The following is a 16590-nucleotide window of genomic DNA, read 5'->3' on the forward strand; positions in this document are numbered from 1 at the left end:
GGAATGGTCCCAAGGCTGCCAGAGCTGCAGGAGCGTTTGGACACTCTCAGGGATGCTCAGGGGGGGTTGTTGGGGGTCTGGGCAGGGCCGGGGCTGCACTGATGATCCCTGAGGGTCCCTTCCCACTCAGGACATTCCAGGATTTTATAACCTGAAGTGCTGGGATTTCTCTGACAGGAGTTATTACCTGGCTGCATCACAGAGCTGCAGAGTCCCTTGGGGGAAGGTGACACCACTGACCAGGGCTCTCCTTCCATCCTCTCTGGGGCTGTGAGGTCACTGCTGCAGCCTGGCTGGCTTTGATGGAGCATCAATAACCATTCAGAGCTGCCTCTTGTGCTTTGGGCATTATTTTACTTTAACTTTCTTGCCCTGAAGCAGTTCTTAACAATATGCCTGTCAGATTAAAAGGCAAACTTAAAAATCTCCATCTCTGCAGGGCTCAGTTGCACTTTCAGCAATGTCACAGTAAGGTCATATTGTAGCCAAAGGGTTGTGCCACGAGCATTTTTCATGTGAGCTCAAATCAGTTATGGGTATTTTGGTTGCCAAGAGATGTAGGCAAATTGTGGAGGAGATCAGAGAAGAGCCAGGGAGGCCATGGAGCAGAAGGAATTGACATTGAGGAAGCTTAAAAGGGCCAGTATAGCTCAGCTAAGCAACATCAAAGGGCGCCCAGCAATATTGGAAGGGTTTAACACAGCAGCCAAAGGAGATATTGAGCAGAGTGCAAGAAGTTGTAATTATTCTGTGAAATGAAATGAACAGCCTGAAATCAGTAGCAGGAAGAAACTTCTGATAATTAAATTTTTAGGGAGCTGTGTGTGGTCTTTGAGGGGTGTTTGAGGGCTGTGTTACCAATTATCAGCTGTTGCATTTAAATATTAAAATGGGAGAAGTCTCACATTTAGTGACAAGACAAGTGGGAATGACTTTCCACTGCCAGAGGGCAGGGCTGGATGGGATATTGGGCAGGAATTGTTCCCTGGGAGGGTGGGGAGCCCTGGCACAGGGTGCCCAGAGCAGCTGTGGCTGCCCCTGGATCCCTGGCAGTGTCCCAGGCCAGGCTGGACATTGGGGCTGGAGCAGCCTGGGATGGTGGGGGTGTCCCTGCCAGGGCAGAGGTGGGATGGGATGATCTCCAAGGTTCCTTGCAACCCAGATTGAGTTGATTCTATCAGTAACAACAAAGCTGAAGATGAGCCTTTTGGAGGAATTCTCTTCCAGCTGTGCTTTGCAGACTTACGCTCCTTTTCCAAAGAATTGAAAAATCAACTTATCCCCTAATGACCAGAAGCAAAGAATCACCACCCAACCAAAATCCCCTTGCTGAGCTGAGGCAGTGTTTGCAGAGCAGAGGGGCAGTTTCTCAGGGCAGGAGGGTTGGTGTGGCAGGGCTGTGATGCTGAGCTGGGTGTGTGTGTGTGTGTGTGTGCAGGAGCTGCCCTGTACCGGCGCCTCAGGGAGTACCTGCTGACCGAGGAGCAGCTCAAGGAGAACGGCTACCCCCTGCCCCACCCCGACAAGCCTGGCCGTGCTGTGCTCTTCACTGCAGAGGAGAAGAAACTCACTGACTGTAAGCTCTGCTGCCTCTTCCCTCCTGCAAGATACAGCTGTGTAAAAAATCTCAGTGTGCAGCTTTTGCTCCTGTTGTGATGGGGAGAGCGGTTGCAGAATTTTGCTGCATTCCTGCATGGAGAGTTTCTTCAGCTTTCATATCCTGAGAATGCTATTTTTGACCCAGATTTACAGTCTGTGGGGCTGTGAGCCTGAGGGAGGTTTCTAATTTCTAATTCCCAGGTAACATGTGAGAGGATGAAAAAAAATGGCCTCAAGTCACACCAGGGGAGGTTTAGATTGGATATAAAAGAAAATTTCTTCCTGAAAAAGGTTGTGAAGCATTGAACAGGCTGCCCAGGGCAGTGGTGGAATCATCATCCCCATAAATGTCCAGAAATTGTGTGGATGTGGCACTTGGGGACATGGTTTAGTGGTGACCATGGTGATGATGCTCATAGTTGATCTTAAAGGTCTTCTCCAACCTTAGCAATTCCATGAATCTGTGCTGCCAAAGAGCAGCAGTTGAGCAGGTTGGAAAGAGACTCCTGCTCTGCACTTGGTGACCCTCCCCTCTCCCAGGGAAGGATTTTTTTCTGTCTCTGTCTGTGTGAGCTGCTGTTATGGTGGGATGAGACTGACCCTGAGCCAGGCTGGCTTTGCAGTGGGTCCTGCTGTGCTGCTCTGGATTGCAGAGTTTGCTGTTTGGTCTCATGGCAGGGCCACACAGTTCCCCAGAGCCCTTTCTGCAGCTGGACAAAATGATCATAAAATCACAAAATAGTTTGAATTGGAAGAGACTTTAAAGCCCATCTCATTCCACCCCCTGGAGCACCTTCCACCAGATTGGGTTGCTCCAAGCCATGTCCAGCCTGGCCTTGATCCCACAGGTTTTCTTCCTCTGAATTTTCTGAACTCATGGCAAGATTTCTGTTCCTCAGACCTGACTGAAGCAGGCTGTGCTGCAGCAGGGATAAAAGCCAGACTGGGGATTTCTTTTGAGGTGCTTTGCCACGCTCCCCTGAGCATCTGAGTGGAGAGACCTCACTAAAGTGTGTTAAGTGCTCATCCATGTTAACACCTTGTGCCTACATTTGTCCTGTGGTTGCTGAAGCAACCTGGGCAAAAGCTCTCTTGCATTAACACTATCAAGTGCTGTATTTGTGAGAGCCCTTTTTTCCAGGGAGCCAGCCAGCTCCTTTGTATGATTCTGAGCTCACATTCCTAGTTTGTTCCTGTAGTTTCCTGCAGATGTTGCAAGATCTTTGAATTTTTCCTTGTTTAACTAAAGCTGTTGCTGCCACTGTGACCAGTTGGCTGGTGTTGGGCAGAGCTGGGAATGTGCTAACAGCTTTAATGCTCACACCAAAACTCATGGGATTGCATGGAGATCAGAAGAATGACAGCTCCTTCACAGTGGCTTTTTGCATCTCCCTTCCCCAGATTTTGGGCAGTAAAAGCAGAGGTGTAGGAGGGAGCAGCTGCAGACTGTCCCCTTGCTGGGCCAGACCCTGCCCTAAGTGCCCCTGGGTTTAGCTGCTGGAAAATCCTGACAGATAAGATGTGCCCTGGAAGAGCTAAAATGTCATTTGGAAGTGACAAGGCACAGATCCCCTGGAAACCAGGCTTCATTAGCTCTGATGTCCAAAGAATGACTTATTTATCCTGTTTCTTAAAATAACTCTGTTAGACTCCAACATAATTTGCTGTGCATGGAGAAACAATGCAGCAAACCTTGCTGGAGCTGGGGGCAGCTGATGTGGACCACAACCACTGGAGAATCTTTGGGGAGCAGATTTCAGAGGGAGTTTGGACCAACATTTAGAATCCTTTTTAAGACAGAACACCATTTACCATCATTTGGGGCCGGAGTGGTTGTGATTTGCTTTCCTTTGTGCAGGTGAGGGGTTTGCAGTGACCTGCTGCTATTTGTGTGTGTCCCCAGGCTCCAGCAGGATCTGCTGTCGCTGTGGCACTGAGTACCTGGTGTCAGCCTCGGGGAGCTGCCTCCGCAGGGAGGAGTGTGTGCACCACTGGGGGCGCCTGCGCAAGCAGCGAGGTGAGCACAGCCCTGCACACACACACACACACACACACAGAGCCCTCAGCTCCTGCTGGGACTGTCACACTCCTGGGCCTGGCACTGACATCACCTCACCAGCAGCTGCTGGGCCTGGAGGTGCCAGAGTGTGGCACTGGGGTGCAGCAGAGCTGCTTCATCTTTGTTGAGAAAAGTAAAGGAAAAAAGCTTCCTGTGCTTTTTGAGAAAATAACAAACCAGCCTTTTGAAAGGCTGACTGGGAGCATTAGAGGTCTGTCACTCCCAGGGGAGTTCACTGATCTTGGCTGAATTCATTTGCAGCAAGGCACTAACCTAGTTTGAGCTCTGCTCTGGTTTTCCATCACAGCATCCGAGTGGCTTCTGGAGTTTGTCTGGCTGAGCACCAGAGACTTAAACTCTTCAGATTGCTGCCTGTGAATCCACAGTTATTTTCCCCTTGTGTTTGGCACGTTATTGTTGTGCTCATCCAGGGGATCTGCACTGAAAGCTGAAGTTCAGGTCTCTTGTTAACAAGACTCTTCTCCTTGACCCTTCTCTCTTGCTCTTTCAGTGCCAGGTGGGTGGGAGACTCACTACAGCTGCTGCTCTGGAGCTGTGGGGTCACCAGGCTGCCAGGTTGCTAAAGTAAGTGATGGAACAACACCTTTTTATTCTCAGTGACATTTGTGCTCTGCTCACAGTGCCAATGGCTGGGAAATCCTTGCTTAAGCCTTTAGAAGAACAGTGGCTTCCCTTAAGGGGATAAAACAAATGCAACTTAATTTTTTTTTGCTCTGCAATGGTAGGAAAATCCAGGATTTGACACTTAGCTGTCTGGAGTGAGCTAGGTTCATTTATCCTGAGCTGCCCAGCTCATCTACTTGAGGGACATAGAAAAGCTCGTGTTCTTTAGTGAATCACAGAAAAAATGAGAAATAAGAGATTATTTTCTTTTAAGGAGCAGTTTCAGAGCCTTTGCAGTAATGTGCCAAAGCCTTTTTCCCATCTTTTCCTTTCCAGATTCCCATGCTAAGGTAACTTTCTTTAGGTGGAAAAATCTTTTCTGACGTGTTGCTTTTCCTTGGTTGTAATGAGTGGAGGAGCCTTCCCAAGGAGCCTGTTTGTAACTCCAAAGTGTCATGGAACTTCTTTTGAGGGAGCCCAGCACTAGAAAAAACAATTACAAACCTGCTCAGGTGTGGAGTTTGATAGAGCAGAGCACTCTTTGGGGTACCTTTGCACAGGTGCTTTTTTCTTTCCCTTAGCTGCAGGAGAGTTGGTGTCCAGCCTGGCATCCCCAGTCTGCCTTGTGCCTTCCCCTCAGCTCTATGGGCACACTCCTTGTCACTTGTTTTAGTGGCATTTTTCTATTTGCCACACAGGGGAGAACCAAAAGCCAGAGGTGGAAGGTGAATTCTGGGCAAAATTCAAGGTTTCATACAATCAGAATTACTTTCTGGGCACCATAAAAGCCTGTCCTGCACAGTGGGATTGGATGGGATCAGGTTGTTATTTTTCTTTCTTTTTCATGTGAATTTAGGATTTTTTTAAAATCACCTTCTCTGTGTGTGCCAGGGCCTTACCACCCTCACAGCCAACAATTCCTTCCCAGTATCCCATCTACTCTCTGGCAGTGGGAAGCCATTCCCTGTGTCCAGTATAAAAAGTCCCTTTCTCTCTTTTTTATAAGTCTCCTTATGCAGTTTTCAGAGCACCCTTTGGTAGATTTAAGGTTGAATCCACTCCTCAGCATCAGAGCACGCAGTGAAATTTTGGGATGTTGGGATATTGGGGTGCACAGAATCCTTCAGTATTTAAGAAGGGCTTTGAAAGCAGAAAATATTTGTGATAAGACACCATTCTCTGTACCCAGAGCTGGTTAGAAAAATCTGAGTGGATCTGTCCAAGCACAGGGGTGTCCTGTGAGACTGGGGGGTTTCTGAACGGTCGTGGGACAGACTCAGGAGCTTATTATTTGCTGTTTTTCAGGGTTGTATTTTATTATAGGGCATGGGTATAAGAGAGAGCTTAGAGAAAAGTTAGAGAGTAGAGGTAATAAGAACAAGGAGGAGGAGAGGAGGAGTGGGGAGAGAAGAGAGGAAGAAGAAGAAAAGGCAGAAGCAGGAGGATTTTCCATTTGCAGTACAATTCCATAATGAATATTCTAAATTCCAATAACCAATCTAATACAATATACTCATTTCCTAATATTTGCATGCAACCTATAGGAACAACTAAATTACCATGTTTTATGGCTTTACCCTTATCTTGAGATCTTTCCTGCCAGGCTTGAGACAGGATATCTGCTGCTTCTTTGGCATGTTTGTTATTTGGTTTTATCTAAACAAATTAAGAGGCCTCAAACCTTAACATAACTATTTTCAGCATCTATGTCAAATACTGCTAACATCTCTATTTCATCTATTGTTTCAGAACTACTTGTTAGGCATTCATAAGTCTTTGCTATTCCCTCACCAACAGTGTCCCTGCTGGGTTTGCTGCAGTTAGGCAGGAAGGCAGGAGATGGCAGGAGGGAGCCAGGCAGGGAAGCAGGAGGTGGCAGGAGGGAGCCAGGCAGGGAAGCAGGAGGTGGCAGGAGGTGGCAGGAGGGAGGCAGGAGGTGGCAGGAGGGAGCCAGGCAGGCAGGGAAGCAGGAGGTGGCAGGAGGTGGCAGGAGGTGGCAGGAGGGAGGCAGGAGGTGGCAGGAGGGAGCCAGGCAGGCAGGGAAGCAGGAGGTGGCAGGAGGGAGCTGTGCTGCTCCAGGAGCCTGCAGTGGCTGTTCTTTGTGATACCCAAACCTGCTGCTCTCAAATACAGGAGCAACTTCCCAGCCAGGGAGAATTGGGCAATTTCAGAACAACAGCTGATGGAGAAAATACCTGATAGGTTTGTTTTTTTTTTTTCACTTCATTGCTCAGTTCTGTTGTGTTACTCAGGGAGGGAAGGGCTGAAGCTGTGGAGGAGAGGTGTTTGCTGTCTCCTGGCTGCTGAGCTGCCCTCCCCATTCCCTCAGCACAGCAGGGTCTGTGCCATGGGTGCAGAATGGACAAGTGCAGCCCCTTGCACCTGGGAGGCAGTGATCCATGAGGCCTTTGAGCAGTGCTGGCTCTGGGCACAGGGAGAGATTGGCCTCAGAGTTGGCCCAGCTGCCTCATTAACTTCAAATGATGCAGTTCCTGTGCTCTGGCTGCACCTGCAGTAGTGACCTGTGCAGGAAAATATGCAAATCCTGCTTTGGTTTCCTCTCTGCCCACACATGTCAGCTTTACAAGGTCCTCAGTTCCTCATCCCTCCAGCCTTTAATCCTGAGATAAACCAGAGCAGTTTCATTCCTTGTAGGGTGAGACCTATGGGAAGCCCTGAGCTGTGCTGGGCACTGCTGAGGCTCCACCTCAAATCCTGGGGTCGGTTTTGGGCCCCTCATGACAAGAAGGAAATTGAGGGGCTGGAGAGTGTCCAGGGAAGGGAACAGAGCTGGGGAAGGGGCTGGAGCACCAGGAGGGTCTGGGGGAGCTGGGAAGGGGCACAGCCTGGAGAAAAGGAGGGTCAGGGGGCCCTTGTGGCTCTGCACAACTCCCTGACAGGAGTGGACAGCCAGGGGGGGTCGGGTTGTGCTCCAGGGAACAGGGACAGGAGGAGAGGGAACAGCCTCAAGGTGGCCTGGGGTAGGTTTAGATTGGTACTAGGGAAAATTTCTTCACAAGAAAGGGTTGTAAGGCATTAGAAGGGGCTGCCCAGGGCAGTGATGATGTCAACATCCCTGGAAGTGTTAAAAAACCATCTGGATGTGGCACTTGGGGATGTGGTTTAGTGATGACCATGGTGGGGCTACTGGATTAACTTGATGATCTTGGGAGTCCTTTCCAATCTTAAGGATTCAGTGATTCCATGGTTTGAGCATGGTGAAGGAGACTCTGCCCAGGCTGCTGTGACTGTGCACAAATACATGGAGATTTAGGGACAGACAAAATATAAACACAACAGAAAACCCAACTGGGGGATAAGGAAGGGAGAGCATCACCTCTGGGTGTGGTGCAGGTTGGTTTTACATAAATCATGTCAGCAGGCTAAAGGGCAATCACAGCTCTGCCTTGCCCTTGGTTACCTGTTCTGCTTCCCCTTTAAACTTCACCCAGCTTAGAAGCCCTGCTGCCAGGAGGGTTCAGGATAACCTCTGGGATCTGTGCTCTGCAGGAGTGTGGGAGTAGCTGTGGTGCAACAGCAGCTCAGTCATGCACTGGCTCAGGCCACTTGTGAAATCACTCCCTGAGTTTTCCTGCTGGATCTTGTTGACCCTGGAGCTGTAACTGGAACAGTGCAGAGTGCTTGGAAATGCCCCCTCTTGCCTCAGGTGCTGGTGGGCTGGGGCTGCTGTGGGTGGGTGCACACACAGACAGGCTCTGGAGCTGTGTCTGCTGCCACCTGCACCTGCTGCTCCTGCTCACACAGGGCTGTTGGGCTTGGGATCCTCCACCTGGGCTTGTCTTGGCCACAGGAACCAGCAGCTGGAATTACATCAGTGCCAAGCCTCAGTGTGCCCCTTTCTGACTAGTTGTGCTCCAGATTGAAAGCTCCTTGTCCCCACACACGTGATGTCATACTGTCAGCACAATGCCACCAGCCCTGACCTGCCACTGGAATTAGGGCTGCCCATGGCTGTTTGCTGGGGTTGTGAACTTCTCAGGCTCACTTCATTCCTCATTAAGAAATTAAAACCCCACTTTTATTGAAGTAGATGTTTGTTAGAGTGAGCTCTTTGGCTTCTTGTTCTTGTCATCAGCAAGTGTCCCTGTGTTTTCCTGTCAGCAACACGTGCACGACGGGCGCAAGGAGAGCCTGGATGGATTCGTGAAGACTTTTGAGAAGCTGCCCACGACTGAAGGCTACCCTGGGATCTATGCCTTAGACTGTGAAATGGTGGGTCCAAAGCCAAAACAAAGCTTTTTGGGGCTGGCTAAAGTGTGACACAAATGGCTGAAGGGAAGCTGTTTCCTGACCTCATTCTCTCTGCTCTGAATATTGGTGCTGGAGGTGTAAATGAGCTCCTATTGATTGGTGTGTTTGGCTGGAGGGCTGTGCAGCCCTGGCAGGCTCTGACTGGCCCATGCAGGGCAGTGCTGCTGCCTGGCCTTGCTGCATTCTGGGAGCTGCAGAATGGCTGAGGGGCTCTGCAGACCCCACACTGTGGTTGGCCTGGTGCCTCTCATCACATCTGCCCTGTTCTTTGCAGTGCTACACCAAGCAAGGACTGGAGCTGACAAGAGTAACTGTGATCAACTCAGAGCTGAAAGTGGTGTATGACACCTTTGTCAAGCCAGACTCCAAGGTGGTGGATTACAACACCAGGTAGGGGCTGTGACACCAGCTGAGGATGCTCTTCCTTGGGACTGAGCTTTGTGCTCTCTCAGGAACGTGGCATGGCTGGGAACAATTGTTGAAATTCCACTGACCACCACTCCCTAAGGGCTGAGAGGAGGCTTTGAAGGACCTCAGCTGTGTCCTGTTGCTCTGCAGATTCTCAGGTGTGACAGAAGAGGACCTGGAGAACACGAGCATCACCCTGCGGGATGTCCAAGCCGTCCTACTGAACATGTTCAGTGCAGACACCATCCTCATAGGGCACAGCTTGGAAAGTGACTTATTTGCACTAAAGGTAACTTGGTTTTCCTTCACATCTCTCTGTGGTGCTTTCCCACCCTGGGGGGGGGTGTTAGGTGTCTCCTTCAAATTTAGGAATTGTGGAGGACCAGGAGTGTGCTGGCCTCAGGTCCTGTGTGCAGTTTGGGCACCACAATGTAAAAAAGCCATGCATCCATTGAGAGTGGCCAAAGGAGCTGTGAGGATGGGAAAGGGTCTGGAGGAGCCTCATGAGGAGCAGCTGAGGGTACTGGGTTTGTTCAGCCTAGAGGAGACTGAGGGGAGACTCATCCTGGCCTTCAACATTCTTGTGGGGGAAGGGGAGGGGCAGATATCAATCTTTCCACTTGTGACCAGGAACAGGAGCCCAGCAAGGGCTGGAGCTGTGTCAGGCCTTGGCATGGAGCTCAGGGAAAGGTTCTTCCCCCCGAGGGTGCTGGCACTGCCCAGGCTCCCCAGGGAATGGTCCCAAGGCTGCCAGAGCTGCAGGAGCGTTTGGACACTCTCAGGGATGCTCAGGGGGGGTTGTTGGGGGTCTGGGCAGGGCCAGGGGCTGCTCTGATAATCCCTGAGGGTCCCTTTCCACTCAGGATATTCCAGGATTCCATGGTTTGTCCAGTCTCTGAGCCTGTGTGAAGCTGGTTGTGGTGGAAGGGCAAGGGAGTGGGGTCATGTGTGTCACTCAGTGTCACCTGAACTTTTAGTGACAACTGCTGCCCAGGGTGACAGACCTGGCCAGGGCTCTGAGCAGTCTGGTCTAGTGGAAGGTGGAACAAGAAGGTCTCTAAGGTCTCTTCCAACCCAAACCATTCCATGATTCTATGACTGATCCCAAATCATTTGTCTCTCACCCCTGCCAGATCTGTTCTCTGTTCTGTACCAGCTTTTCTAGGAATTGTGATATTACTTTGATGAAGTTATTTTGACTTTTTACCTGTCCTGTTTCCTGCCTGGCTCTCATCAGCCCAGTGTGCCCATCCCTGAGCCCCCTCCTGCCAGGGAGTGTGTCCTGGGTCACCAGGAAAGCGTGTGGCAGGCAGGAGCCAAGTCTTTGTGCTCACATGCCAGAACCCCCCTCAGCCATTCTTTATCCCACAGCTCTCCTGCTGAAGCCTCTGTGGCTGCCAGCCCCCAGTGCTGGGTTGGAAGCAGGAGCTTTTAATGCCTGTAAAACACTTTACCTCTCCGTGGCACCCTTTATCCCAGCCTTGGAGAGGCTTCATCATAATCAGAAAAACATTATTTCCAGTTAAATCAGCTCGAGATGACTGCCTTGGCCTCTTAGAGGCTTGATTTTCTCTTAGCACCACAGCTGCTGCCAAGAGGAGGAGCCCAGAGCACTCCAGCAGAGCCCTGGGGTGTCTCAGCAGAGTGGCCAAGGGCTGTGGCACTAAAGCCATATCTCACTAATGGCTGTGGCAAGTTCCAAGTGCTGATGGCATTTCAAGTTTTATTTAAAGCTTTATTATCCTGTTTCCTCAGTCTTCCTGATCTACATAAGTAATTACCAGTGTGTCTGGGAGGGTGCCAGAGCTGAGAGCAGTCCAGGGGAGATTATCCATAATGTGGGCAGGTTTATAATGTAGGAGTGGAGCAGGTTGTTTCTGTTAAGGTGCAGCTGTTGTGGGGCAGTTGTGGAGCTGTGACTGATCCAGTTATGGGTTGTCCTGCAGCATGAGCTGGAGCCTGGAGGCAGAGAGGAAGAGGGGATTATCAGGGTTCTGTTGGAGTCATCCATGTTGGGACAGGACACAGGTTTTATCCCTTAGGCCCTGCTCTTCACTCCTGTGCTCAGGATATGGGGTTGCCTTCATCTGCATTCCTCTGGGTCCCATTGAATGGAGTTCAGGGCAGCAAAGGATTAATCTTGTCTTAGCCTGAGAGGAAGAAATCAGTGTTAAAAAAAGCCATCCTGCCCAATGATTATGGACTTTGTCAGGTGGGCCCTTTTGGCTGTCCCCAGGCCCCTTGGTGCAGGGCAGGGAGCACTTTGACCTGTTCAGCATCCTCAGTTCCTCCAGCATGGTGACAATTCATAGCTGAGGGGCTGGATTAGAGAGCTGGAGCCCCTCTGCTCTGGGGACAGGCTGGCAGAGCTGGGGGTGCTCACCTGGAGAAGAGAAGGCTCCAGGGAGAGCTCAGAGCCCCTGGCAGGGCCTAAAGGGGCTCCAGGAGAGCTGGAGAGGGACTGGGGACAAGGGATGGAGGGACAGGACACAGGGAATGGCTGCCAGTGGCAGAGGGCAGGGCTGGATGGGATATTGGGCAGGAATTGTTCCCTGGGAGGGTGGGGAGCCCTGGCACAGGGTGCCCAGAGCAGCTGTGGCTGCCCCTGGATCCCTGGCAGTGTCCCAGGCCAGGCTGGACATTGGGGACAGTGGGGGGTGAACCTGTCAGGGCAGGGGATGGAGTAGAAGCCCTTTAAAAAGTCCCAACTCTAAACACTCTGATGTGATTCAGTGATAGAATTTCCTTGTCCCATTCCATCCTTGCTGAGCTGGTGCTGGTTAAAAACTTCCTGTTGAGTCAGTGCTGGCAGGTGGGAGGGTTTGGGGTTGGTTTGCAGCCTGAAGCCAGGCCTGCTCTGCAGTGTGCACATCCTGCTTTGTCATGCACATCCTGCCACTTCTGTCCCCACCTCAGGATCCAGAATGGTTTGGTTGGAAGGCACCAGGACCATTACCCAGCTCCAATCCTCTGCCCTGGGCAGTGATGCCACTCACTGGGCTGAGCTGCCTCATCCTGAGAAGCAGTTGAAAGGTCACTGCAGCTCACACAGAGGCTGCTATGTGAACAGCTGATTCTTCAGTTTAATTTTTAATTGTGAAAGAGTCCAGAGCTACTCCAGCTTCTCCAGGCTGGGGGATTAAAGACTGGCTTGTCCTGCCTGAGTTACAGGAGCCCTGCATGTCTGTGCCCTGGCTGTGAGGTTCAGGCTCTGGGGGTGTGTGGCAGTGCTGTGTCCCCACACCTGCCAGGGGACTTGTGCTTGGGCCAGCAGTGCCCCAGGGGTCAGCAGGAGGCTGCTGCAGGCTGTCCCTGTGGCAGTGGGGCCCTAACCCAGTTGTGTGCTGCTCCCCAGCTGATCCACAGCACAGTGGTGGACACGGCCATCGTGTTCCCCCACCGCCTGGGGCTGCCCTACAAGCGCGCCCTGCGCACGCTCATGGCCGACTACCTCAAACGCATCATCCAGGACAACGGTGAGACTGCTGCCCCCTGTGCCCCCTGTGCCCTCTGTGATCCCCTGTGCTCCTCTGTGATCCCCTGTGCCACCCTGTGCTCCTCTGTGATCCCCTGTGCTCCTCTGTGATCCCCTGTGCCCCCTGTGCTCCTCTGTGATCCCCTGTGCTCCTCTGTGATCCCCTGTGCCACTCTGTGATCCCCTGTGCCCCCTGTGCTCCTCTGTGATCCCCTGTGCTCCTCTGTGATCCCCTGTGCCACTCTGTGATCCCCTGTGCCCCCTGTGCTCCTCTGTGATCCCCTGTGCTCCTCTGTGATCCCCTGTGCCACCCTGTGCCACCCTGTGCTCCCCTGTGATCCCCTGTGCTCCTCTGTGATCCCCTGTGCCACTCTGTGCTCCTCTGTGATCCCCTGTGCCACCTGTGCTCCTCTGTGATCCCCTGTGCCACCTGTGCTCCCCTGTGCTCCTCTGTGATCCCCTGTGCCACCCTGTGCTCTCCTGTGCTCCTCTATGATCCCCTGTGCTCCTCTGTGATCCCTTGTGCTCCTCTGTGATCCCCTGTGCCACCCTGTGCTCCTCTGTGATCCCCTGTGATCCCCCGTGCCACCCTGTGCTCCCCTGTGCTCCTCTGTGATCCCTGTGCCACCCTGTGCTCCTCTGTGATCCCCTGTGCTCCTCTGTGATCCCCTGTGCCACCCTGTGCCACCCTGTGCTCCTCTGTGATCCCCTGTGCCACCCTGTGCTCCCCTCTGTGCTCCACCCTATGCTCCCCCCTGTGCTCCCCCCTGTGCCACCCTATGCTCCCCTCTGTGCACCCCTGTGCTCCCCTCTGTGCCCCCCCCGTGCCCCCCTGTGTTTCTCTCTGCCCCACTGTGCTCCTCTGTGAGCCCCTGTGCCCCCCTGTGCTCCTCTGTGCCTCCCTGTGCCACCCGTGCCCCCCTCAACCTCCCTGTGCCCCTCTGTGCTTCCCTCTGCCCCCCCCGTGCCCCCCCGTGCCCCCCTGTGCTCCCCTCAACCCTCTCTGCTCTCCCCAAGCCCACCCTCTTGCTCCTTGCCCCCTGCTGTGTGTGGTAGTTGGAATGTGCTGGCACAAGAAGCCTCAGCCACAGCTGGTTCCAGGGTGACCCCTGTTCTGAGAGCAGAGCTCTGCCTGCTTCCCTCCCTGTGCTGAGTGGCACAAAGAAAGTGCTGTGGGAAGGCTGGGGGTGGCTCTGCCAAGGCAGGTGCTGCCTCCCTTCTCTCTGGTCAGCTGAGATGGACCCTCCTCTTGGAAATGGGGCCTGTTCCATCTTCCCTGAGCACTGCTGGGGAAGCTCTCAGCTTTTCCATAGCTGATGGTGTCAGGCTGAAGCACAGCAAAAAGTGTGGGTTTAGTGGAAAAAAACACGTTTAAAATTGTGAGTGTTCAGCCTGGAGACAAAAAGGCTTTGGGGACTCCTTAAAGCTCATTGCAGGGCTCAAAGAGGCTCCAGGAGAGCTGGAGAGGGACTGGGGACAAGGGATGGAGGGACAGGACACAGGGAATGGCTGCCAGTGCCAGAGGGCAGGGCTGGATGGGATATTGGGCAGGAATTGTTCCCTGGGAGGGTGGAAGGTGTCCCTGCCATGGCAGGGCTGGCACTGGATGTGCTTGAACAAACCATAAAACACAAATCATTCTGTGATTCTGTGGAATTCTTTAAATCCCTGGCTGGGGCTCAGGCTGCTCCCAGGTGTGGCTGTGGCTGCAGGGAACTCCCTGTGCTGGGCTGGGGTCACAGCCAGGCCTGTGTTTGTGTCCCCAGTGGAAGGACATGACTCCAGTGAGGATGCCAGGGCCTGCATGGAGCTCATGGTGTGGAAGATCAAGGAGGATGCCAAAGTGAAGCGATGAGCTGCTCCTGGTGTCTCTGCTGTTCTGCACCTCTGGGAAGAAGCAGTGCAATAAATGCCCACAGCCACTCTGTCCCCCTGTGCCAGCAGCATGTTCCTGCTCCCCAGCCATCCCAGCAGGGCTCCTGCACTCACACCTGCAGCTCCCTGTGCAGGTGGTGGCTCTCAGATCCTCAGATTCCACCTGAGGGATTCTCTGGGGTCCAAGCACTGCCTTGTGGGCCTGGCAAGGTGGTTTTGAGTAGCACAACCAGATCTTCTTGGTTCCTAGGAGATGCTTGTTAGAGGTAGGTTGGAGATGTGCAGAAGGATCTTTCTGGTTCAGTTCAAGGTAGATCGTTAACTTTTTTGGTTTTTTTCCCCAAATGTAACTTAAATTGCCTCTGTACTCCAAAGCAGTTTTTGGAGAGGGGGGAGATGGAAGAAGGTTGGGCAGGAAGCTGTGAGTGGATTGTGTAGCTGGTGTGGGAAGGATCAAGCACCTGGGAAGAGATCCTGGTGCAATCAAGGGAGCTGGCTCTGAGCAGCTGAGGGAGAGGAGTGAGGTGGGATTGGGAATTGCCACCTGCTGTGCCCCAGGTGATCTCCCTGTTGAGGGCTGGCTGGCACCTGCTTCTGCAGTCCCAGACCTCAGGGAGCCACGTGGCAGGACAGGGACAAACAGCTCCCAGAGCCAGGGAGAACCTGCATCCCATCACTGCAGGGTAGGACAAGCTGTCCTTTCCTGACCCTCAGCTTCCAGCAGGGCCCCAGGGAGCTTGTGTTCAGGGAACAAGGTTTTTGGGGTATGCTGGCAAAGTTACACCCAAGGGTGGCCTCAGCAGTGTGCAGGACTCCCCACCAGCCTGTCCCTGATGCAGGGACTTGCTACAGGCAGAAGCAATAGGGAAAAATCCTTCATTTCAACTTGTTTACATGTTGGGAGTTGTGTAGAGGGTGAAGGACCCAGCTGTGTGTGGCACCTGGACAAAGCAGCTGCTGAGTGTGACTGTCCCTGGGGTGACTGGGACAGAGCCCAGCAGGCTGGGTGGCACTGGTGGCTCCCTCTGCCCAGACCCTGCTGCTTCTGGGGACAGCAGAGCTGGGGGCAGCAATCCCCATGGATGGGGTCTCAGCTGGGGTCAGGGAGCACCTTCACCCCCTTCCCAGGGCAGTGACCCCCCTCTCTCCTGGCTGCACTGGAATTGTGTCCCTTGGTGGCTGCTGTGTCCCTGTGTCCCTGGCATGGGCTGCCTGTGTCTGGGGGCAGAGGAGCTGCTGGGGTTTGGTTCCTGTCAGAGCCAGGTTCTTTGTACCCCTGTGGGCTCAGGGTTTGGGGACAGCTGTGTGTCCCCTGCATGTCCTGCTCAGCTGCCCTTGGGAACAGGGGGTACCCTCTCTGCCAGGCTCTGGGAGCCACCAGGAGAAGTGGGGCTGTAAAGACTGCTGTTACTGCTGAGCCCATCTGTGTTTCCTCTGGCAGCCTGTTCCTTACCCCAGGTTTTGGGGATGCAGCTCCCTGCTGCTCCCCCAGTGCTCCACATCCAGCTCTGCTCCTTCCCTGCCTTGGGACACCTTGGCCTGTCCCGTGTCCCACTGCCTGCAGGGATCAGTGCTGTTCCTGCCCAGGCTGTGGGAGAGACAGAGTTCAGTTCCTCCCAGCTGGGGAGGGAAGGTTTGTTCTGCTTCTGCCTCTTTCCCATGTTTATCCCCCATTTATCTTCACCCCTGGCTGCAGCAGTGGAATGTCCCTGGAGCAGCAGTCAGGTCTCAGATCTGGCTCTTGCCTCTCACCTGTTCCTCAGCAGGCAGCCCCTGCTTCCCAGCCCTCCCAGAGCAGCTCCTTCCCTGGAAAAGCCAGGCCATTCTGCCATGGCCACACTGTGCTGGTGTCCTGCATGTGGAGCTGCTTGGCTCAACCCCATCTCCTGGGACTGGGGCAGGCAGGAATCCTGCCAGGGACCTCCAGCATCTCCCCTTCCTTCCCCCAGGGTCCAGCCTAAACTGAGGCTTTTGGGGTGGGGGTTTGGGGGGGTTGCCTGTGTCAGGGGATGTCCCTGGGACAGTGGAACCGTGTCCAGCCACGCCGTGGGTGTGGTCAGAGCCTGTCCTGCCCAGTGCTGCCATCACCTCCCCAGGCACCAGAGGTTTGGTTAGGTTGTACAGAACGATTGTAGCCTGTAACTTTTTGTAATTGTTTTTAATAAAAGAGTGTTGACTAGATGCACATTCCTGAGTCTTGGACTGCTCTGCCTGTGACTAAGTTGTGGGGTTGTGGAGGGGAGGTGCTGGAACCATCCTGGAGCTGGTCAGGCTTGCC

General features: G+C 53.2%; 1 protein-coding gene across 1 annotated transcript in view; it reads left to right on the plus strand.

Annotated features, from left to right (window-relative positions):
• Window positions 1–14364, plus strand: part of REXO1 (RNA exonuclease 1 homolog) — a 44894-nt gene extending 30530 nt beyond the window's left edge. The window contains 8 exon segments of the mRNA XM_079328528.1: window positions 1439–1576; window positions 3503–3616; window positions 4170–4243; window positions 8405–8515; window positions 8829–8944; window positions 9113–9251; window positions 12318–12438; window positions 14204–14364. Of these exon segments, the coding sequence (XP_079184654.1) occupies window positions 1439–1576; window positions 3503–3616; window positions 4170–4243; window positions 8405–8515; window positions 8829–8944; window positions 9113–9251; window positions 12318–12438; window positions 14204–14292 (902 nt within the window). The 3' untranslated portion in view covers window positions 14293–14364.
• The last annotated feature ends 2226 nt before the right edge of the window (window positions 14365–16590 follow it).

This window comes from Erithacus rubecula (assembly GCF_903797595.1).
Source record: "Erithacus rubecula genome assembly, chromosome: 28".
NCBI lineage: Eukaryota > Metazoa > Chordata > Aves > Passeriformes > Muscicapidae > Erithacus > Erithacus rubecula.